The sequence below is a fragment of the Mobula birostris genome, chromosome 12, assembly GCF_030028105.1.
Source record: "Mobula birostris isolate sMobBir1 chromosome 12, sMobBir1.hap1, whole genome shotgun sequence".
Classification (NCBI taxonomy): domain Eukaryota; kingdom Metazoa; phylum Chordata; class Chondrichthyes; order Myliobatiformes; family Myliobatidae; genus Mobula; species Mobula birostris.
In genome coordinates this window covers 57,257,859-57,282,086 of record NC_092381.1, presented here as the reverse complement: position 1 = coordinate 57,282,086, position 24,228 = coordinate 57,257,859, and the positions used below count along the sequence as shown (strand labels likewise).

At 36.9% G+C, this 24,228-nt stretch overlaps 1 protein-coding gene across 1 annotated transcript in view; it reads right to left on the bottom strand.

The window, feature by feature from the left end:
* Nucleotides 1-24,228, bottom strand: part of negr1 (neuronal growth regulator 1) — a 493,130-nt gene that overhangs the window by 171,055 nt on the left and 297,847 nt on the right. The window contains exon 2 of the mRNA XM_072274684.1: nucleotides 7,549-7,781. Coding sequence (XP_072130785.1) covers nucleotides 7,549-7,781 — 233 coding nt within the window. The remainder of the gene's footprint in view (nucleotides 1-7,548; nucleotides 7,782-24,228) is intronic.

Below are 24,228 nucleotides of genomic sequence, written 5' to 3'. Positions count from 1 at the left end.
TTAACAGTAATGGGCCCTTTTTATTTTTTTCTTTTCTTTTTCCTACTAACTTCTCAATAAAGCTGACATTTGTAAATCTACTTTCGTTATAATTGTATGCGGTGTGCGATCTGCTATTTCTTGCCAACAGCTAACTGCAGGGGGCAGTATTTACACAGTAGGCACACAGATCAGGGTTTGGGTGGGGGAGACATCCCATCTTCCTAGTCTTGGTGGAATCCATGTCATGCTGACACTAAACGTACGGAGTCTGGGAAAGATAGTTTTCTCACCGCTGAGTCCAGTGGCTGTTAGCGAGGGGCTAAAGAGCTGTGTTTCTGGAAGCAGCTGGTAAAAAGGGATTTCTTATACATATAGACTTGGTGTCCACAGCTGCCTGTGGCGACAGATTCCACAGATTCACCTCTCTCTGGTGAAAGAAATTTCTTACCATCTCCGATCTTAAAGGATATCTATTCTGAAGCTGTGTCCCCTGGTCTTAGACTCACCCACCATAGGAAACATCCTCTCCACATCCACTCTATTAAGGCTTTTCACCATTCAATATGTTTCAATTAGGTCATTCTTCTGAATTCTAGTGAATACAGCCCAGAGCTTTCAAATGCTTTTCATATGACAAGCCATTCAATCCTGAAGTCATTTTTGTGAACTCCTTTTAACCCCCTCCTGTTTCAGAATGTCTTTTCGAAGATATGGGGCCCAAAACTGCTCAAAATACTCCAAATGAAGCCTCACTAGTGCTTAATAAAGTCTCAACATTACATCCTTGCTTTTATATTTTAGTCCTCCTGAAATGAATGCTAACTTTGCATTTGTCTTCCTCTCCACAGACTCAACCTGCAAATTATCCTTTTGGGAATCCTGCACAGGGACCCCCAAATCCCTTTGCATATCAGATTTTTGTATTTTCTTTCCATTTAGAAAATAGTCTACCCTTTCATTTCTTCTACCACAGTGCATAACTGTACACCTCCCATGGATACCACCCTTCAAGGTCTAAGATTACATATTAAGGGAGACATTGAGAACTCAGTGCAGCTACAACAAGGGTTCTGTGGGGAAAAAGCAACAAGTCAAGGCCTTGTGGTGTTGGAATCGATGCAAAAACCCCTCAGGCAATTTGGCCTTGGAATACATATGAAAGAACAAGTGATGTATTCCACATTCAGTATATAAAAGGAATGAATTGATTGAAAATAGGAATATACAAAGATGCCTTATTAAATATTTGCAAATCACATCATTAATTATATTTTTTGGGGGTAAAGAATGGTTTCTTAGCACCAGCCAGAAATGATAAGAGGATAATACAATTTCAGTAGATTTTCTAAGAAAACTCTGTACTCAAATGTTTTTCATCATTTTTTAAAATGTTCAGAAACATTTAAATGAGGAATGGATATTCAGATGAGGTAGACTCCAAGCTCATTATTCACTGTACAATTCTCAACTCTGTCGTGATATGGCCTCTATAAACATGTTGATTTAAATTCAGTGTTTCATATTAAATTTTGCAAGAAGACAAACCCTCCATCTATTCTGTGATGCTGGACGTCTAATGATAGGGTATGAATGTAGAAAGAGAGAAATTAGAGTGCATTACTTCAATCTAAACTCAATTCATTTTGATTGCCTGAGGCAAAATCCACCAACGATTTTATATACTGCAGTTAAGGCTGAAACAATAAAAGGTCAAAACAATTAGTAACTCTTTTAAGTTCCAAGATCGCAGTAGTAAAACTCTATAATAATTAATGCCACAAATAATCAACAGATGCACAAGTTCTCATCAGTATTCTTCATTAATTTTGCTAAAGTGCAGCTCTCTCTATTCATATTTGTTCAAGTCAGAGTGTAACAAGAGGCCATCAGTTGTTAAACTGATGCATTTCTGGTCATTCCTTTGGATTGCAACCAATTATTTTCATCAAACTAATCAATGAATTGAAACATATTGCTCATTTATAAAGACATATTATCTGTCAAAGATAATTCCAAATACTTTTCTTAAATCTCATCTATATAAAACTACAAAGCATCTTTCCGGCAATAAAATAACAACTTTTATGATATTTTTCTGTACTTAAAAGAATACTGTGGATGGCACAGAACAATCTGACATATCATATGTTCTTATGACATAAAGAAGGCCATTTGATCCACTGAGTCTGTGAAAAGCAAAAGGGTACTCCTATTACCACATTAATTTTCAGAATAACTTATTCTCCCACATTGCAATATTTGAATTTAAGATTCCAACTGTTGGCAGTGAGCATACACTGACTTGAAATAGATCTCAATGTACACATTCTTCTCTGATAAATCATGTTTGTGCTTGGAGGAAATGCGCTTTGAAGAATTATTGTATCTCTGGTCTAAGGAAAATACTTTGAGAGTAACATACAACAAAACACACAATTTTAAATCAGATGTGTCTCAGTTGTGAACACTCTTCACTTGAGTCAGAAGATGCTTGGTTTAAGTTGCAATGCAGAAACTCGAGCAAAAATTCAGATGGTTGCAATATCATTAGAGACTGCAGCAAAGGATCCAGCAGAACTACAGAAAAGGAGGTTAGAATGTGAAATGCACAATAGGCCCCTGAATGGTGCAAAAAGCCTAAAATGTTATTGATGTGCCAAATCCTCCATTGATGCAAATGACTGTTGTTTCAAAGAAAATGCTTGCAAGAATTGTTGCAGACAAGGTCACATAGAGAGGGTGTGCAAGGCCGACAAAAGCACAACCAAAGAGAAAAACCACACCGGGTGAAAAGTTTCAAACAGAAAACTATGCAAATGTATAAAGTGACCGAATGAGAAACACCATCAGACAACACAACGTCTGACAAAGGTGTGCTGTCATATCTAGAACTGTACAGTATTACTGAAGCAGATCACAAAATCATATCGATCACAATAGATGTGTCTGGTGTAAAACTGAAAATGGAGGCGGATACAGGGTCAGTTTTGACTATAATTTCAGAGGCTGATGACAGCAGGCTGTTTTCTAAGCTACTATTAGAGAAGACCTCAGTGATGCTAAAGACCCACACAGTTGAAAAGTGTCCGCAAATGGCAAACTGAAGGTGTATGTGACTTATAGAGGCCAAAAACAGCAGTTAGAGCTTTATGTATTGAAAAGTGGAGGACCAGCACTTTTTGGACAAGAATAGTTGAGAAAAATCCAACTAGACTCAATCAAAGCTCTCAATATGGCATCAACAGGCAACTGCTGCCCAAACAGTAGCACTAACCAGTGACCATCACAGATGCTTAATACTAATGACAAGGTGTTTGAGAAGGGAATAGATAAACAAATTTAAGACTTGACCAAAGCTCTTCAGGGATGCCAAAAAATTCAAAATACACCCCCAGAGGCAGCGTTACACCCATGGGAGTGATCCTCATCACTATGGCAAAGAGTACATATTGACTTTGCTGGGTCTGTGTTGGTCCTTAGCGTTACTGAGGTCTTCTCTAATAGTGGTTTAGAAAATGCAGAATGTGGTCTCTAGGAGTGAGAAGGATGGTTGGGAGTTTGTTACTGTGCAGGAGCAACAGGACAGAAAATGCACATATAAAGGCAATGGATAAAAGTCCTTCTAAGCTCATCAAACCATAGAGTTAAATTGGGCTCCTTATTTAAAATGTACATGCCAGCCACCAAGCATCTATCTACACTAATCTCATTTCCCAGCATTCAGCTGATAGCCTTGGGCATCATTGTATTTCATCTTTGTCTAAACACTTCTCAAACATCATGAAGGTATCTCCCTTCACCAGCCCTCAGGTAGTGTATATCAGGTTTCATATGCCATCAGGATGTTAAAAATTCTTCTTCAGATCCCCCTGTCCCTTGCTTTAAACCTATATAATGGACGCCTCTTCAGAAGGAGAGAACAATAAGCTTTGCTACTCTTCACCCTACTTACAGCCCTCATAATTTGCGTACTTCAGTTATGATCTATCTCAGCTTCCTCTGCTCCAAAGAAAAGCAATTAATCCAATCCAGTCTCTCCTTGTGGTCCAAATGCTCTATCCCAACATAAGGTTTACAAAAATAAAAAGTAAACCAACAATTAAGATACTACAGCAGCTAAATTGGCTACTAAATTTTGTGACTGAAGGTATTTTCTCTGCATCAAAGGTGGTCTACACATTTCAAATTTATTCCAAAATTACAAACTACATTCTATGTAAGCATGTTGTGATTTGTTTCTTGTTTTATACAGAAATAGCCACTGTATCCCATTGGAAGTTACTGCCATCCAATGTGTGAATAACATGTTCATATACGTAGGCTTCCCACATTTCCAAACCTCCAACTAAAGTTAGTCTGGGAATTAATACATAATTTAGTATTTATATCTGATAAAACCAATAAAGAAGAAAGGTAATTGTGTTCTAAGCAAATGAATACTGCAGCTTGCCATCTACCACAGCAAAATCTTGAAACAGAAGAGCACAGAGGTGCAAAAAAACTGTAATAACAATGAATAATCCATGCTTAAGTGGTTCTGACTGAATTCAGATCAGAGTGCATTTCTGACAGGGAAAAGGAAGCGAGAACAACAGATACATTTGATTGCATTCTTTAAAAGAAACTCCAGGATGAAATCAACATCAAACCAACACCACAGGAAGACACAGAAGGAAAATCAAGCCTTCTAATGTACCCATGTGAGTATCTTCTCCAAGAACAATTTTGGCTCTTCTGTGATTATATAAGCAACAGGTGGTTGATTTCTTGTCTTAAATTCAGTGCTAATGATAGGTGACCGACTATCATTCCTCCTCAGTGCATTATAACTCAGATTTATTGCAAAATCTCTGCTCCAACTGATAACCTTTGAAAAGTTGAACAACTTTTTTTTCCAATCAATGTTCTTTTTCTCCTAAGATCTCTATGCTTTTAAAATCAAACTTGGAGTCATGAAGTCTATCTTTGATTTTGATTATTTTCTTTCCTATTTTTTATGACTTGTAATTGCCTTAAAGAATCTCAGAATCATTTTACCTCAGGAGGGCAGTTGGACTCTCGAGCATCTACAAATTTCTTGTAAGCGCAACAGTTAGTTCTAATCTCTGTCCACCCTAGTACTACTGCAATCTTATTTCCTTCAAATACTTGGCAAATTTCAATTGGATCTACTTCACCGCTGTGTAGGCAGTATAAATAAAATATCTTTTCATTCTTGGTTTCTCTGGTTCTTATTCCAGCCATATTAGATCAGTGGTATCGATAATTGGCCTTTCAGTGACTGAAAATGGACTATTTTAATCAGTACATTGACTGATCAATTACATGAAGTCACCACTCAAATTCATCTGCTTTAAAGAGAACTATTCTGGGAAATCTTTCTGCACCCCCTTTAATAGCCTTTACATCATTCTTAACACATGGTAACTCAATACTTCAGATGTGATCAAACCTGTGCTTCAAGAGATTCAAATAAATTCCCTATTTTTAACCTAGAAATTCAAATTCAGGCAGTTTTTATTTGATAATCGGGCACTTCTTACAACTTTAATGCCAAACCTGAAGTCACACAAAAATATTGCAAGTTGGACGTCCTTGCTTTAAAGAACTATTAGTGTGGTTTGCTCCCCCCTCAAGAGCCTGAAGCCCAGTGGATATGTTTCACAGATGGCAGCCATTCTGTAGATAGACAGCTGCCAGGGCATTCACTGGTGGGTCTGCAATTTACAGCAGGGGTTTATTAAAAATTATAAGGGATGTATTTTTAAAGAGGAAAACAATGGTCAGCTTTTTTTACGCATCTAAATAGATAATGATGGAAATACTTGACAGGCTAGGCAGCAACTGTGGAGTGAGAAACAAAGGCATTTACTTCATTTAATGTGTGTTCCCAGAATTTCTGTATATATTTCAGATTTTCAACATCTGTGTTTTTTTGATATTCCATTAATTCACAAGCATTTCATCCCTTTTTCTGTAATGTGCAGTCGAGCCTCACCTTACAGCCGCTTTAGATGCAGAAATTCACCATTTCAGGATTCACAGTTCACTATGGAATAAAATTCACTTTTCTGGAATTTATATTTCCTGGCATATGCTTAGCATATGCAATTTTGCCTAATGGAAAACTGTGACATGGACATTTTTCTATGAATGCAATGTGGGAGTGACCTGTATTCCATGTGAATTATTTTTAAAGGTCACATGTTGCAATAATAGGATGGAATTTTTGTAATGGAGTAATTAAAACAGCCCCTAGAATTTGAATGTTTTATCCCATTTACAAAGTATAATAGGAAAATTAACCTGTGTCTGGAAAATGAAACAAAGTGCCAATTTCCCAAAGGAAGCAATCTCAACATGGAATGGGCAGACTTAGTTCAAATCAGATGCAAAACACTTTTGATCTAAAATATATGAAAAAATATACAAATGGTTCTTTTTCTAGGCAATGTCTCTTTTTAAAGCCTGTATGGCTTTTGAATGATAAAACAATGGACATTACAGATTATCAAATATTTGTTGCAAAAATTAGATCTCATGGCCCTGCATTTTCCATATTATCGTGCAAAATATTTACTTTTGCTCTCTGGAAATTAAATATAGTGGAGAGTATATATGATTGTATTAATTGCATTTGAAATACAAAAAGAACAGAATCAATAGCTAAAGCCTATTCTAATGAAATGTCTCCTTGCATTAAAGCAAACCACAGTTTGGTTCACACTGTGTATGAATAGTCACTGCTATGCAAAAGAAATTATAGCTAAAATTAAAACTATTGCATGGTGGATTCAAAATAACAATGATATCAAGTATCAGATTCAGACAATTGGTAGCACCATCATACTTTCCTGGACAGTGAACAAATATATTACTCTAATACGACACAGAGTAATTATTAGTTTTACACCCATTTGGGATGACTCAAGAATATATTAATGTATTACATAAATTAAAGATATTTTATACCACCTTTAAAATTTGTAACTTCAGAGATAATTTGACAGAATTTTAAAGTGCTATTTTAAAGTGAATCTCAGCTACAAATAAACCACTCAGAATGAATTTTATCTATCGCAGTATTCATTTCAGATTTGACCATGTTTATTTGGTTAATCTTAGGAGTAGCAATCCGAGTGTTAGAGCTGGCCACAGTGAGGGACCAGCTCTAACATGAAGAATGTTCCATTTCAGTTGTGCAACCATACTTTTTCAGCCCTTCACTGCAGGGAACAATATCCTTGAGCTTCTGATTCTATGAACACTGCTGATGATTTGGGTGAGGATCAAATAACTCTTAGTGATATACAGTATTTTAAAGTGTTTATATCAAAGAAGGAAGACATTAGGCTCTTGCACCAGTACCAGAGGGCACTGCTTTTTTTTTAATCGTGGGACATCAGCATTAGAAGAGAAAAAAATTGTTAAAGAAGGACACTCACACACAATCAATATAATAAATTACTGAATTATAACAGGGCTTAGTAAAGTCCATGCTCTTTCTTTGCTATCTGATGGATCAATGCTTTATTGCATCCCTCACTATGTTTTAACAAGGCTTACCTTGCACTATCAAATGCATTTGTAATGTCTTGGGATTGTATTGTGTCTGGACTGAACAGGTATATGGGCCATCATCAGTGACTTCAACCTTCTGAATCTGAAGACTATATTCTTGTTTAATGCCTGATACGATTGACACGCGTGGGTCCACAGACCATTTGTCGTTCCCCGCAAAGATGATACTGGACCGGTTCAACCATGCGCCCTTTGAAGCACCATCTTCAAGATAGCATCTATAAATAACAGAAGAAATCAACACATATAATTTTCCATAAATTCAAATAGAGAATTTTGTTTTTATTTTTAACAGATCTGATGATTGTTAACATGAAGTGTCACATTTCAGTTGTGCAACAATACTTTTTCAGCCCTTCATCCCAGGAAATGTCTGGTAAGATATGGAATGATATTTCATCTCTTTCCACAGAATAGCATATCCTCGTACAGGATTCCCTTAAAGTTAACCTCCAGGTTGAGTCAGTAGAGAAGAAGGCGAATGCAATGTTGGCATTCATTTCTAGAGGAATAGAGTATAGGAGCAGGGATGTGATGTTGAGGCTCTATAAGGCACTGGTGAGACCTCACTTAGAGTACTGTGGGCAGTTTTGGTCTCCTTATTTAAGAAAGGATGTGCTGACGTTGGAGAGGGTACAGAGAAGATTCACTAAAATGATTCCGGGAATGAGAGGGTTAACATATGAGGAACGTTTGTCCGCTCTTGGACTGTATTCCTTGGAGTTTAGAAGAATGAGGGGAGACCTCATAGAAACATTTCCAATGTTAAAAGGCATGGACAGAGTGGATGTGGCAAAGTTGTTTCCCATGATGGGGGAGTCTAGTACGAGAGGACATGACTTCAGGATTGAAGGGCGCCCTTTCAGAACAGAAATGCGAAAAAATTTTTTTAGTCAGAGGGTGGTGAATCTATGGAATTTGTTGCCACGGGCAGCAGTGGAGGCCAAGTCATTGGGTGTATTTAAGGCCGAGATTGATAGGTATCTGAGTAGCCAGGGCATCAAAGGTTATGGTGAGAAGGCGGGCCAGTGGGACTAAATAGGATAAAATGGATCAGCTCATGATAAAATGGCAGAGCAGACTCGATGGGCCGAATGGCCTGCTTCTGCTCCTTTGTCTTATGGTCTTATGGTCTTAACCTTTATGAAATACAGTTGATTCCAGTTAATCAGGCCATTAGTTAATTGGGGCAACCACTTATTTAGGACAACTCTTAAAGAACAAAAACTAATCAAGAAAATAGCCAGGATACTTTCATTTATTTGGTACACCATCCGCTTAATTGGGGCAAGTGACTGTTAGCATGCAGTTTCTAACTAGCAATAGACATGTGTTCTGACATGGCTTTAGACACTACACCATACATAGTGATTTTTGACATTGATAGTTGGCGAGAAATAAGCAGTGAGATAATTCACAACTGTTTTGAATTGAATTGAATTAGCTTTAGTTCTTACATCTTTCACATATATGAGGAGTAAAAATCTTTACGCTACATCTCTGTCTAAATGTACAAAGTGCAATTTATAGCAATTTGTAATAAATGGTAGTAGTAAATAGTATGTGCAACAGGACAGTCAATATAGCATAGAAATACATGAATTGATCAGACTGATGGCCTGGTGAAAGAAACTGCCCCGGAGACTGTTGGTCCTGGCTTTCATGCTGTGGTACTGTTTCCCAGATGGTAGCAGCTGGAACAGTTCGTGCTTGGGGTGACTCAGGTCCCCAATGATTGGCAATTGGAGATGCCAGAAATGACCATGAGTGAAAGTGAGGTGATTCCACTACTTCAATATGTTAGGAACTATGAAAAACTTGAAGGTATCGATAATCTTCTTGAATGTTATAATGAAAATAAAGATTTGGAAGATGCAATTGTCTAAAGCACTGTATGAAGGCACTCCAATTTTTTGCATAAACACAAGAAAATCTGCAGATATTAGAAGTCCAAGTAACACACACAAAATGCTAGAGGAACCCAGCAGGCTAGGCTGCATCCATGGAAAAGAGTGAACAGTTTACATTGACACTTCATCACAACCCTTCATCACCATGAAGGGTCTCAGCCTGAAGAGTTGACTATTTACTCTTTTCCATGGATGCTGCCTGAGTTCCTCCAGCATTTTGTGTGTGTTACTCCAATATCTGCACAAAGTGTCTGTGATGATATTGTTCATTTACAGTCAATCAGAAGAACACAACATTGCACACTGGCTGAATCAGTTTTATAGTCATCTGGTGGTATTGGTAATGTTCAATTTGTTCTGTATTTCATTTAAATACATAATTTGTTATTCAGTTAAACAGTAGTTTGTCTTTTTTTATACCTTTTTAACTATTTCCATGAAACTTCAGCTAATTGGAGCAGCTGTTTAATTGGGTCAAAAGGTATTGGGTCCGATGAGTCCCAATTAACCAGAAACTGCTGTACTCAAAGATTGTGTCAAAAACTATCCACTACCAGTTAGTGCGGTACTGAGTACACCTTGGGTGCACTGGAGTTGGGAAAATTCACTTGAAACTATTAAAACTCAATTTTCCATAGAAGTCTTTCAGCGAGTGTATATTACATTCATTTTTCTCATTTGTCTGATTTTGAGTTGGAATTGGCAAGGAAGAAATTAAATTTTGTTGCTGGTGCTACAAAGACAATTGTGTATGTATGTGATATTATATTTTGAGAGAGAAAAAAACAGCAATTGTGCAAAGCAAGCATCACACATTCAGTGGCAGCTTCCTCACTAAAATGGGAATAGCAATGGGAGTTGGCAATAGCAATTATACATCCCATTGCATTGCGTTTATCTGCCTGGTGTACTGACTATGCTCAGCCAACACAAGTTGCCATATTTTTCCCCAGAGAAATGGGATAAAAATGAGCAAATTCTCATGATTTACTTGGACCTTTAGCATACCATTTACAATTTTGCATCCAAATGTCTTTAACATTATTTTAATGTAACCTTAGAACTATCACAATGTAGTATATCTTATTTTTATTTCCACATTATTAAAGCAGGGAAGCAGCTAATGAGACAGCAATTAATATTCTGCTGCTTAATTATTACTTTGATAAAAAAAAGAGTTAATAAGACCATAAGATATAGGAGCAGAAGTAGGCTATTCAGCCCATTGAGCCTGCTTCACCATTCATTCATGGGCTCATCCAATTCTTCTAGTCATCCCCACTTCCCTGTCTTCTCCCCATACACTGGCTAATCAAGAACCTATCTATCTCTGCCCTACATGCACCCAATGACTTGACCTCCAAGCTGCTCATGGCAAAAAATTCCATAGACTTACCACCTTCTGACTAAAGTAATTTCTCCTCATCTCTGTTCTAAATGGACGTTCTTCAATCCTGAAGTCGTGCCTTCTTGTCCTAGACTCCCCTACCATGGGAAATAACTTTTCCATATCTAATCTGTTCAGGCCCCCCTCATTCTCCTGAACTCTAGGGAATACAGCCCAAGAGCTGCCAGATATTCCTCATATGGTATCTAACTGGAATTGTGATTGTGAGTTTTAAGAGTAACTGCAATAGAGATAAAATGCCATGCAGAATTAGGATAGAATTAGAATTAGAATTCATGGAAAATTCTTACTTTGGAAGGCAGTGCATTCACCAAGGCATAATGTAGAAAATATAGGTCAGGAGCTTTGCTCAATTTGGTTTCTAGATGCAAAAATCTTTTCTCAAAAGGTGGATTGGTTGGATAAGGAACATAATGGATAAGTCCAGAATAAATGGAATTCATGGATTGCCTTTTGTTCTGGGATCTAGACTCCCAATTTCACAAAAAATTAGAACAGACTAATAGAGTTTATAAATGCACAATTTTCCATGTAGTGCACACTGTAAATGTTCTTTTATGTAGGGGATAATGGGCTGGTGAATCAGACCTTACATGATTTCTTGTGTACCTGCATTCTCATTAAAAAAAATAGAAAAGATCTTCCAAACATACAATTTACCAAAGTATATACAAACATACTACATAACCAATTTATTTTCATAACGTTCAATTTTACAAGGTTCCACCAACGGCAAATGAATAAGTGAATACTTTGGTAATTATGTTTAGTTATATTGGTTGAAGGAGCAATGCTAGCAGGAATATCAGTTCAACTTACTCTGAATTCAGTTATGGCAATATTTTGTTCACCTGAACAATGAGTGGAGATCTCAGTCTAAGACTTACCACATTTAGCTCTTCATCAACACTACACAAAGTGTTAATTTGTCTTATCCTCCAAGGAACTCATTCCTATTTCAGTAGGCTTTTACTGAGGTCTAACAGGAACCTGTCAGAATTAGCACAAATGATGATTCATCTAATGCACCAAAACTTCCTCCCTTCTCATTCCCAACCAAAAGCATTTGTTGGTCCAGACTCTTCCCAGTCCCACTCACAGACATAGGGAACTGATTAGCTTGAACTCTCTAACTCCAAGACCCAATACAGCAATATTTTCTGTCCCTCAACATTCCCCTCCCTCTCTCACCTGGTTGACTCCAGTTGCTAATCAGTCCAGATGACCTACTCATCTCTAACCTAAACTAAGCACAGGTCACAGTCACTCTACCCCACCCCAACCCAACACACCAACAAGATGAATTCCCATTTGGGTCAACTAATGCCAGTTCTCATTCCCCACCCCTTGAATTCCCTCCCTTGGTCCCCACAGATTTTTAAAAAATACTTACAGAAAGGGGATCCAATTGAAATGACAGTAAGTGTCTGCCTCAGTTTGGTGGAACCATTTGAGTAGGTTAGTTTTCTGATTTGTGCTAATGTCATTTTTTTGGACCATGGGTGTGGGACTATTATTCCTGGTTATTAACCCAAGAGGACCTTGGGGTAGCCTGTGGACAGAAATCTTCACACCTAGATGTTCAGTTGTGATATTGTCCAGCACTATAATGGAAGTAAGACTGAAAGAGGTACAATGCCTATTATTGGGGTTTGATGTGTCAGATAGGAACTATGTTTAGCATCATTTAGGTAAACAACACTCACAAAATGTATTGGTACTGATACTGCATTCCTCTTATATCTCCACAAGATCAGTCAATATCTCATTTCAACTCCCGAAATTTCTTGAAATTTTAAACGTCTGTTCTTATAGAACACACCAGTGAGCTTGAATGCTGCATTACTGTGTTAGGATTAAATGCTGTTCAGCCCCAATTTTTCAGTGCTTGGATGTTCACACTAGTTTGGAGCTTGAATACAACCCAACTTTCTGATTTAATGCAAAATCAACTAAATTTTCGTTTTTTAAAGTTTAAAACTAGTCATATTGGGAACATTGTAAAAATGGTGATTGATGGAAGTATAAATATATTACTTGTGGCATGAAATGACCCAAAAACCAAGTTACTTGTGGGACTACTGTGAAGATGTGCTGCCCATAATTTTCCATCTACTTACACAGACAAAGATAGGCAATGTCAAATATCATCAAATACAGTCCTACCAACTTTGTCAGAACTTTTTTGCCTATAGTTTTTGTTGTATAGATGTGTAAATAAGTACACAGTTGCCATTCCATCTTGTGTGCTCAGAAAATTATCTGACTTACAGATTGCTTTGTTGCTAAAGGGATAACTTACTGAACTGTTTTTTTTTCATATTTCTTGTGGACACACTCACATGCCAGAAATGCTCTAAGAAAGCCAGGTGCAATTAACTGCAATGTTCAGTAAATCACATTCATGCTTAACATTCTGATAAATTTATTGATTTATTTAGAGATACAGCATGGAATAGGCCCTCTGACACTTTGAGCTGTGCCACCCAGCATTTGTCCAATTTAATCCTAGCCTAATCATCGGACAATTTACAATGACTAATTAATCTACCAACAAGTACGTCTTTAGGCTGTAGGAGGAAACTGGAGCACCCAGCGGAAACCCATGTATCCATGGGGAGAACATAAAATTCCCTACAGGCAGTGGCGGGAATTGAACCTGCATCACTGGTACTGTAAAGCTGTAAAGCACTACACTACCACATCACCTCACTGGTAAATGTCACTAAACAAAGAAAGATTCTCTTTTCTTAGGTGTAAAGTTCAAAAATTGCTCTTCAGCACATAGCACAAATTTGATTTTTTTAAAGAAGTCTTGATGAAAAAACTGCCAGTAATCACCGTCTCTGCGGCACAAAATTAATCATGCCTTTTGTACATTACAAATCCTTGATAAAGCGCAAAATGTGTGGAAACTGTTGTCACTGACATCCAGTTCCTTAACACTATGCCCTCCTGTAATTATCACTGAAGGCTTTCATGAGGAGATCACTGAAATGAAGAGAATTTCAACATTTCATCTACTGTTCTCACCGAATACATTACAGAGTGAACCAAATGTTACAGAATGAGACACAACCAAGTTATTAATTGGTGTGTTAAGCAATAATTATCACCAAACAATATCTAAATGGAAACTTAATTTTATATATACAGTCTAACTCACTCAGATTAATTATTTCAAAGGTCTGATCAAGTTAGATTACTTGTGAGTATATGTTTCAATCTTTATTTTATTCCATATAAAATGTTTAAAAAACTAAAAATTAGAGCTTTTGACTGCTGCTTTTTTGATGCTGCTTAATTCTTGCTGAATACTGGAGATTTGATATTAATGTCAGGAAAGGAGCGAATCATGGTAATACTTAGATCTTTTAGGGCTGCTTTCCTTTACTTCACCAATGATGCAAAATTCAGCCAATAACTGTTGAAACCATAATTCAAGCAACGGAAGAAATGATCATAGTGAAGATAGCAAAGCATTTATCAAGAGCATTACTCATATTCTCTATGATTTAGCTACAAAGCAATCTCAAATCTTTTTCTTTACTTGTGAAAAATTATGAAAAACATGCACTAAAAGAATAAATAAACTTGATAGCTGCATAGATTAAAATTACTGAAACATTTGTCAAAGTATTAACTCATTTGAAGTGAACTCTGTCATTTGTAAAATAGTTTTTTGATGACTGAATGAAGCACATTAAGCCTAGAAATTTCATGCTTCTTAAAAACATATTCTGGAGGTCAAAGCAATTTTATGCATGCGTCATGGGTCATAATACAGACAGTGAATTATACATACACATACTTTGACACATTCAATTACAGAATGCAATTTATTTCTGATTTTTTAAAGAGAACTGCAGTCCATCAAAGAGATCCAAGGAATATATATAGAACAGCTACAAGTACCATAAATCATGCCTATCACTATTGATAACTGTGAAAATGTCAGATCATTAACATCCAGCAGTTGAGTAAAAAGCACAATGCAAAAGAGAGCATATTCCACTACAATATTTTCAGTTTTTTTTATCTTGTAAACATAATCGGCCAAGTACATTTCCAAAAGCACATCACAGACACATATGAGCTGTGCTGCCAAAGTCACAGACCTGTTTCAAAGGTCCTTGTTAACAGCTAAAACTTACTGTGTATGTATATATTTTTTTATTTTTATTTAATTTCTAAAACCTTGCAGCCAAATAAAAGGTATTGAGATCATGAAAAAAATATTTGCTGTAAAATTAAGTGCTTGTTTCTGTCTTTCAATAGCTTACTGATAAGCATTTATTTGCTAAACTTTGATTCTTTTTATTTTAATTTCCCAGCATTATCAACAGTATAGTTCAGGGGAATTGTTCTATTTCAATTTTACATAGTTATGCACTAAATGATAGCTCTCGCTCACTACCAGATAGTTTACACATTCAGACTGCAGGTTAAGATAGTGGTAAAGTACAATTTCACCAACGAATCAAGCCTGGAACAACCAAATCAAAATCAGACAAAAATCAAATCTTACAGCCTTCTAGTCCTTAATAAATATTTAATCCTACATCGGGGTAGACCTATCATGTAACTTGGGTGCAATGATGGAATGTTTGTGATATCAATTCAAATGAACCATTTAAAAAAATAATTAGGTGACTGAATATCGTGCTTCAAGTAATCATATTTATATTACTTTAGTCCTGATTTTAACTCTGTTTAAGTGGTTGCCAGCTACATCTAGCACATCCTTAGGTCATGTTGGCTGTTAATGCACACAAGGCGTTTTACTGAATGTTTCAATGTACATGTGATAAATAAATGAATTTGAATCTTAATCTGAGTCTGAAGTTTTTGCTGATAGGTATTGAGGTGAGTAGGAATATATTCAGTGCTTCAATATGAGTCTGGATTAGCTTAAACTGGGAGTTCACTAAAATCTCACATTATTGTGATTGTTCTGATCTTACGAACTAAAGAGAATCTACCTTCCTGGCCTCTTCTTTTTTATGGTTCATTTGGCCAAGCATCTAACAATTGGGAAGAGAACAGGCTGGAATCAAAGTAGCAGTCTGGTCCAATAATCTCATCAGAATCCAACAGCTGTATGTACTGAAGATCTTGCCAGTTTTGGATGGATCTCCTTGTCCCCACCTTAATGAAGCAAGATAAAATCCAACATGGTGCAAATCTGGACAGCCATGGCACATTTTGATCTTTTCTGCAGGATACCTCATTAATGGACAGACATATTGTTAACTGTAAAATTGCTATTATATTATTTTTAATGTTATATCAGTGCAGTTTCATTTTAAGAAGACATGTATTTCTCCTTATATTTCTGAGTATAGCCACAATCTTTGAAGTGGCTGTAGCGAACTTAGCCATTGCTTAGCAATGACCCTGCATAACTTTTCATTTATATAAGGATCAAGCATTTGCAATTAAAATTGGCAACAAGGATGACTTGTTTATACACCGGCTTTGCTGCTGCTGAGGTGACTAATAGACTAATGCAGGAACTGAAGACTCTTACACATGTGGGTAAGGAGATTAATTGATGGGCTGGGCAAGTGAATAATTTTTCAGGTGGCCAAGGTTTCCAGGAACCATTGGGGATGTTACACTTCTTCAAGGAAGCAATGAGCATGGTCTTGAATCTTTTTTTGCCGCCTTGGTAATTTCCTTTCACATCAGAGCTCAGAATATATTCTCCATTTCATTGCTCATGCAAACAAAATGGCGTGTCCTACATTGCTGACTGAGTAATCAGGGCCGCAGTGATTAGGATGTTGGCCTAGGAGAAGAAGCTGATGTTTGGTTTGCTCACAATGAATTTGAACAATATTATGGATATTACGTCTTGACAGGCCTGGAGAGGAGCAAGAACTATTGTTGCCGAGCAGACTTTGTGTTTTGTTCCTGGATCTTAAAAAAAAACGTTGCTTCAATCAACCAAAGGCTGGGTGGAAATGTAGTATGTGAAGCAATTGTGCTTTGTCATCCAAGACAATAAGTAGGTAATCAATTATTGCCTATAAATGAGTAATTTGCTGTCCTTGGGTGAGAGTTGAAAATGCAGATCACTGAAGGATGGATATATCAAAACAATTTCAATAGAAAGCCCTTCTAAAGAAAATCTGTCTGAGTTGCTTGGTTCAGAAAGATCAATTTCACTTTCAGAGGACATAGCAGTTGATGTTGAAAGAGCACAAGATATTGTGGGAATAGAATCAATGAAGAAAATAAACACCAGGGGAGGACTTGAAACCACTAACAGAGTAAAATTGTCAGTATTAAATGAGACAAAGAGAACCCAGAGTAGTACTTTTATTGTGACAGCAGTTACCTTTATAAGCAGAATGTTCTGCAGAAGGAAAACTAGTAAACCACATGAAGAACTCAACTGCTTTATGACAGTCTGTTGTTCTGTAAACCTAATGCACCAGAATTCATGCAGTAAATGTTGAAATTAACTCAAAGATCAACAACAAACCTTATGATCTCGAGAATACATTTGTAATCTAGCACACTCATTTGATCCATGGCAAGAAGAGAATATGTGAATCAACATCATTGCATTTCTCAGTGTTTTGAAAAATTGTTAACAGCCTTCAATATTGTCCTACTCTAATTCAACAAGTTAATTTTGAAGTATTTCCTTACTCTTGCACAAACAGTTCTGAAATGTTTCCTTTTAATCACAAATTATATTCAAAATGGAGAGTACTATCATTCTATGTGTTCTCATGTGCCTCCAGCATTTTTCTGACATTTAATAGAGCATCAGCTCTGTGCAGTATCGAGATCATATTTGTAATCCTACAATCTACCCCACTTGTCAGGAAGCTACAGAACAGTCTGTCAGTATTGTGATCATCAACATGGTCCCCCAAACTATGACACTGAAAGAAAATCAAAGCTGCACAAAGTAAAATGATGCACTATCTCTGTATGTGACAGCAATTCAGTTACTAAAAAAATAATACTTTATAGAAACATATGCTTCATGATGTCCTGCTTATATGGCAAGTCTGAATGTCAACTTCAGAACTTCTCATCCCCAAAATCACTACTGGAAGATCCTAAGGGCATTGCTTATAATGGCTTGTCAAGGAAAACATTAAAACTAAACGACAGGGAGAAGACATGGTCACTGGGAACAGATAGTTTGGCTAAATACAAAATTAACAAATGTTTACAGCAATAAACAATTATAATGACAAACCAGCAGAGAACGATACAAATTTTGAAATTGCCCAAATGTTATTGCTGGTGTTGATTTTGCAGTCAGTTCTACATCCCAATTACCTATTTGTAATTGCTGTTGACTACAACATATTGCACTGTTCTTGAAATTATCAGTTCTTCATTCAGAGAGATTACTTCATTCAGAGAGATTACCGCCTTTGTGCTTTTCAACAGTGGCAATGTTAGAAAAATTTGCTAACTACCTAGGTGTCACAGACCCCAAAGTTACACCTCACTGACCATACAGCAATAGTGAAGGGAAGCAGAAATAACTTTGTAAACATTAAAGAAAGTTATCTGTGTTGCTTCTGTTGAAGGAAATTTATGGAGGCAATAATTTTTAACAAGGAACAGCACTGCATTCAGCAAAGGAACACCAGCAGCTATCTTCAGTGCTGCTTAAACAATGCACATGAGAGCATGGCAGAATGAAAAAAAAAACATAAAATCAAATACAACAAAACACATGAAATTCAGTTTCGCATCCTTACAGCCTGGGGAGACACTTGTGACCGACAATAATTACATAGAGCAATGAACCAACTTCATATGACATGCAATCATTTGAAATGACCACCACTGAGGCATGCATAATTGAGAAATTCCTGTTTCATAGAGAATCACATAAAATACATTATTTTACAAAGTGTCCTTCATAACATAATATAGATGGCAGGTCCAAAACTGATGATCTCAATACTCAATAAAGACAGCAGTCTGAGCTGAGGCAATGCAGTCACGTCCGTGAGTAGAAGTGCCTCTCAGTCCCAAAACATGCCGTAAAGATAACACAATTGCATCTCCAGGATGTGTGCTCAGCTTACTGCTCTACTTTCCCTATTCTCATGGCTAAATATTATCCGATGACACTATTGTTGTTGGTGGCAGTAAAAAATTGTACAGGAGTGAGGTAGATGGGCTGCTTGAGTGGTACCACAACAACAACATCACAGTCAATGTCAGCAAGACCATTGTGGACTTCAGAAAGGAGAAGCCAAGAGAACACATACTAATCCTTAATGGAAACAGTGAACAGTTTCAAATTCCTGGGTATCAGCCACTCACAGGGTCTATTGTTGGCCCAATACAATGAAGCACTCATGAAGAAGGCACACTTTTGACTCTATTTTGTTAGGAATTTGAAGAGATTCAGTCTGACACCAAAGATCGTGCAAATTGATGTACCACGGAGAGCACTTGACTGGTTGCATCACACACTGGTCTGGAGGCTCAACATACAGGACTGGAAGAGGCTGCAAAGTGTTGCAGATTCAACCAGTTCTATCATAGGCACAGCCATCCTCACCATCAAGGGCATCTTCAAGAGGCTAAGTGTCACGAAGATGGGATCCATCACTAAGGACCCTCATCACCCAGGGCATGCCCTCTTTTTATAGGTACCATCAGGAAGGATGTACAGGAGTCTGAAAACTCACACTAAATGTTTCCGTCATGCCTTCTTCCCTTCTGCCATCAGATTTCTGAATGGTCCATAAAACTCATGCACACTGGCTCTCTATTCATTTTCATTGTGCTATTTATTTATTTCTTAAACTGTACGGCTGTCACAAAACAACAAATTTCACAGCATACTGTAAGTCAGTGATAATAAATGGAATTCCGATTCTGATTCTGAAACAAAGGCTATGAAAATTGAAACTGTCCTTTTAATTGATAAGGGGAGGGATATAGTGGGATTTACTTACATTATTGTTCTGTTATATTCCTGCATTTTCTTTTTAGGAACACCATGCATATTTCTTCTTGAAGTATACACAGGCTGATTTTAGATCTGACAGTGTTTACCTGCTTTACATAATCCAATTTCAATAAAAATATGTGGTTTTAACACGTCTACTATAACCTCCGCCAATTCCCTCAGCACCCTGGGATGCATCCCATCAGGACCAGCAGACTTATCTATGTTCAGGCCCTCTAGTTTGCTCATCACTATCTCTTTAGTGGCAGTGATTTTATCAAGGTCCTCACCTCCCATTTCATCCATAACATCATTCTTTGGCTTAATAGACGTGTCCTCCACCGTGAAGACCGGCACAAAATAGTTGTTCAATGCTTCAGCCATTTCCTTATCACCCAATATCAATTTCCCCTTTTCATCTTCCAAGGGACCTACATTGACTTTAGCCACCCTCTTCCGCTTCATACATTTATAAAAAACTGTTTCTCCTTTGGACTTACTCCTGCAACTGAACCACCCACTTAAACAAACCAATCTGCAGACTTTAAGCATGCCACAGCTGATCACTAAACACCTAATCTGGCTCAACCAGTAACTGCATTCTCTGATCACTCCTAATCTAGTCCCAAATGACCAAGGCAAACATACTGACAACCTATCAACTTGAATCAACATAAAAAACCTTAACATACCACCAACCACCAACCTAAGTACTGATCTGAACATCCAGGATCTCTTTTTTGTAGCTGTCCTTTATCCCATACTGTTGTTTCCAAACCCTGGACCTATTCAATTTCAAAAACAAAGGCCTTAAGTAAGAAATAAAGTTCAGCCCATAAGTGGACACAATAAGTGGGTGCAAAAGAACAAACTCGTTGTGATTCTGGAATTAGTTCTTAAACAGTGACAAAGCAATTAATTTAGAAAGTGCCATCCATTTTCCTTCTTTCTGCTGTGTTCGCTGATATTTAAACTCTTCATTGCTGTTTCTTCAATGCAAGTAACCCTTTATCAGCAAGCTTCATGAATCAAAATTTTGTAATTTGGAATTATGCTAATTTCGTAGCTCCACTACTCATACAATAAGCTGATTTGCTAGGGTGCATTCTGACTGGCCGCTTCACAGGCTGGCATGCACAGGAAATCAAGAGGCCACAGAGTGATGGACTCAGCTACTTCCATGATGGACACACCTCTCCCCACCATTGAGGATATCTATAGGAGGCAATATCTCAGGAAGGCAACATCTGTCATTCAGGCCACACCCTCTTCTCATTGTTTCATCTTGTAGCAATGAGAAGAGGGAATGAAATGAGAAGTAAATCAAAACTCATATATATAGGTTCAACAACAGCTTCTTTCCCACAGCCATCAGGTTCCTGAATCAACATATAAAAAACCTTAATGCTACCTTGGACTGCATTCATTTTTTCTCTCCCAAAACTTGCACTAATGCCATTATATTTCTTCTATTGTGGTGTTTAAGTTATGTAAAATTTATGTCAAAGTAAGTTTATGGTAATTTATGCTAATCATTTTTGTTCTCTACTGTGCTGCTGCAAAAAGCTATTTTTCATGGCATTTATACCATGGGTATACATGTGATGATAATAAATTTGAACTTGAAGATGCTAATATAGTATCCTTTAACGCAACAGCAATTTATGGATGCTGCTTGATATGCTGAACATTTCCAGCAATTTGTTTTTGTTTCAGATTTCCAGCACATGCAGCTTTTTGTTCCAGTCATATTGCTGTTATGTGCTTTGTAGCTTTCTTGATGGATCAAACTATTGATTTTCTTGGTAATATTAATCACATTTAGGTACAATGATACCCTTCTTGTATTTAATTTGGAACATGCCTCTAAAATCATCCATTGTTCATTGTTGGTATATTAGATCTTCTTACACCCCAATTACTCTTCATTAGCTGATAATATAATGTAATTTACTGTGCCACAGAATAAGATGACTATTTGTTGTTAAATGTTATTAAGGAGTATTTTGTGAATAATCTTCATATGTAAATCAAGATAAGTTGGTCTCATTGTCTAGTTCTTTTTTTTTCCACATTTGCTGTTTGTACTTGCAAGTCAAAAGGGAGTTCTGTTTCTGTATCAGTCCCACTATGATATTTCCTAACTTAGCACCTATTTTATTTTCACTATACAGTATGGGAGGCATGGATTGCAATCTGAATAACATTCTATCAACTCAGTAGTAGCTCATGTTATATTTTCATTTAAATCACTTTGATCTTTTCTGGGACATCACATAATTTTATAGCTGCTTTTGATGGAAATCTATTAGATAGATTTAAAGAAAAGTTAAAGAAATTTATACCGCTATCTCTTTACTTTTAGATGTAAATAGCCTTTTGCTAACAATAAACTTCAAGACTTGAGTTATGTTGAACAAAGAACATCATCATGAAATAGTATTTCAATGTCAGCATCCAAACAGCAGGGACTCTCTGAAATGCGTCAATGCACTCCTACATACTGAGCCTAACAAATATCCTTGTGTATCACCAATAACAACTTACATTTACATTGTACCTTCAACAGAGATGAAGGTACAATTTTCCAAAATGCTTTATGGAGGCACTCAAGTCTGAATTCCAAACGAAAGCTGGGTGGATGTGTTAGGAGAGGAAATCGAGCATTCAATCAAAGAAGCTGGTATAAAGAAATTCCTAGAAGAGGTGAGAGGCAGGAGTATTTAATGTTTTTTTAAGTCTGAAGACCAGGCACACTTGCTGAAGAAGGAACAAGGTATTACTAGATGGAATACAGTATCACAAACAAATGCTGAGGGAGCTTAAGTATACATAAGCTAGAAGCTAGAAGATCATCAATGACAGAAATAAATTAATTTGGTCTGGAAATGACAGAACATTTCTGAGTGAACTTCTGAAGCAAACTGACCAGGAAGGCGAGAAAGTAGATGTAAACTGCCTTTATGGTGGGGGGAATATATGATTGGAATCATAACTCAAGTTCAAATAGGACATTGAATCCCCAAGTTCAGCTTGAGATAGTGGGTACCTAAGATGACTAAACTATCAGCCAAGATTTGAGTCCAGTGAAAGAGGGTGAATAGAATGACTTTTCTCCTTTCACAGCTTTACAAGAAGTGTGCCTTGCTTTGTAGAGTTATTTTCTTTCATCTTAAAGCTAAAATAACTCCAATTAGCAAAAGGCCAGGCAGCATCTCTAGGAAGAAGTACAGTCGACGTTTCAGGCCGAGACCCTTCGTCAGGACTGATGAAAGGTCTCGGCCCAAAACGTCGACTGTACCTCTTCCTAGAGATGCTGCCTGGCCTGCTGAGTTCACCAGCAACTTTGATGTGTGTTGCTTGAATTTCCAGCATCTGCAGAATTCCTCATGTTTCCAATTAGCAAAAACATATTTTTGTTGTCAGCTAAATTGTATTGTTTCCAGGCCAGGATTAACCTTTCACCAAAGTCCTAATCAATCCAATGTTTTACAAGTAAGATTCCTCCACTTACATGGCATACATGTATTGGTGAATGAACTCTAAGCTTGTCACCATTGGCTGTTTCAATTGCAACAACAATTTCAATTTATATAGTACCTTTAACATAGCAAAAATAATTCGAAGAAACTAAAAGGTGTATTATATAAAAAAGGAAAAAAAAAGATGCTGAGCGTGCAAGGAAATGTCAGGATAGATGATCAAATATTAGCGATATTGAGAAGCTTTTAAGGAGGAGACATTGTTAGAAAGACAGAAGAGTTTTAGAAAGAAATTCCAGGGTTTAGAATTTGACAGCTAAAGACACAATTGTGAATGATTTAACTTAGAAATGTGCAGAAATCTAGAATTGGAATAGTAGGAATATCTTGGAGGAAGATATCTAAGGCTGAAGGAGATTACAAACAATGGGAGGAGTTTGAGAATGTAGATGATAATTTTAAGATTAAGGTGTTGTTTAGTTGAGAGTCAGCAAGCATAGAGGCAATGGTTGAAAGAGCAGATTGGGAAATGGACAATGTACGTGTTATTGAGGAAAAGGTAGTGCAGAATGAGGTAGGCTGATCAGACATGTATTTAAACAGATGAGCCTTGATGTAACAAAGGCATGGATGAGGGTTCCAACCCCTGAAATGCTGAGCCAAGGTTGGTTTTAGAACTGGAGTGAATAAACAGTTGCAGTTTGAGAACTTAAGCTAACTGCTGAATAGGAAATGAAAATTATGGAGTTAACTTAGACAAAGACTTCAACCTTTCCAATATTTATATCAGCAGTTTGATAAGTTCCAATGGAGACAAGACAGGTGAGTATTAGGTAAAACCAGATGTTGTTAGCATATAAGCACAAAGTATTGTTTTGCTTTGAGATTATGTGGGATAGCAGAGAGGTGACAATTAGGAGG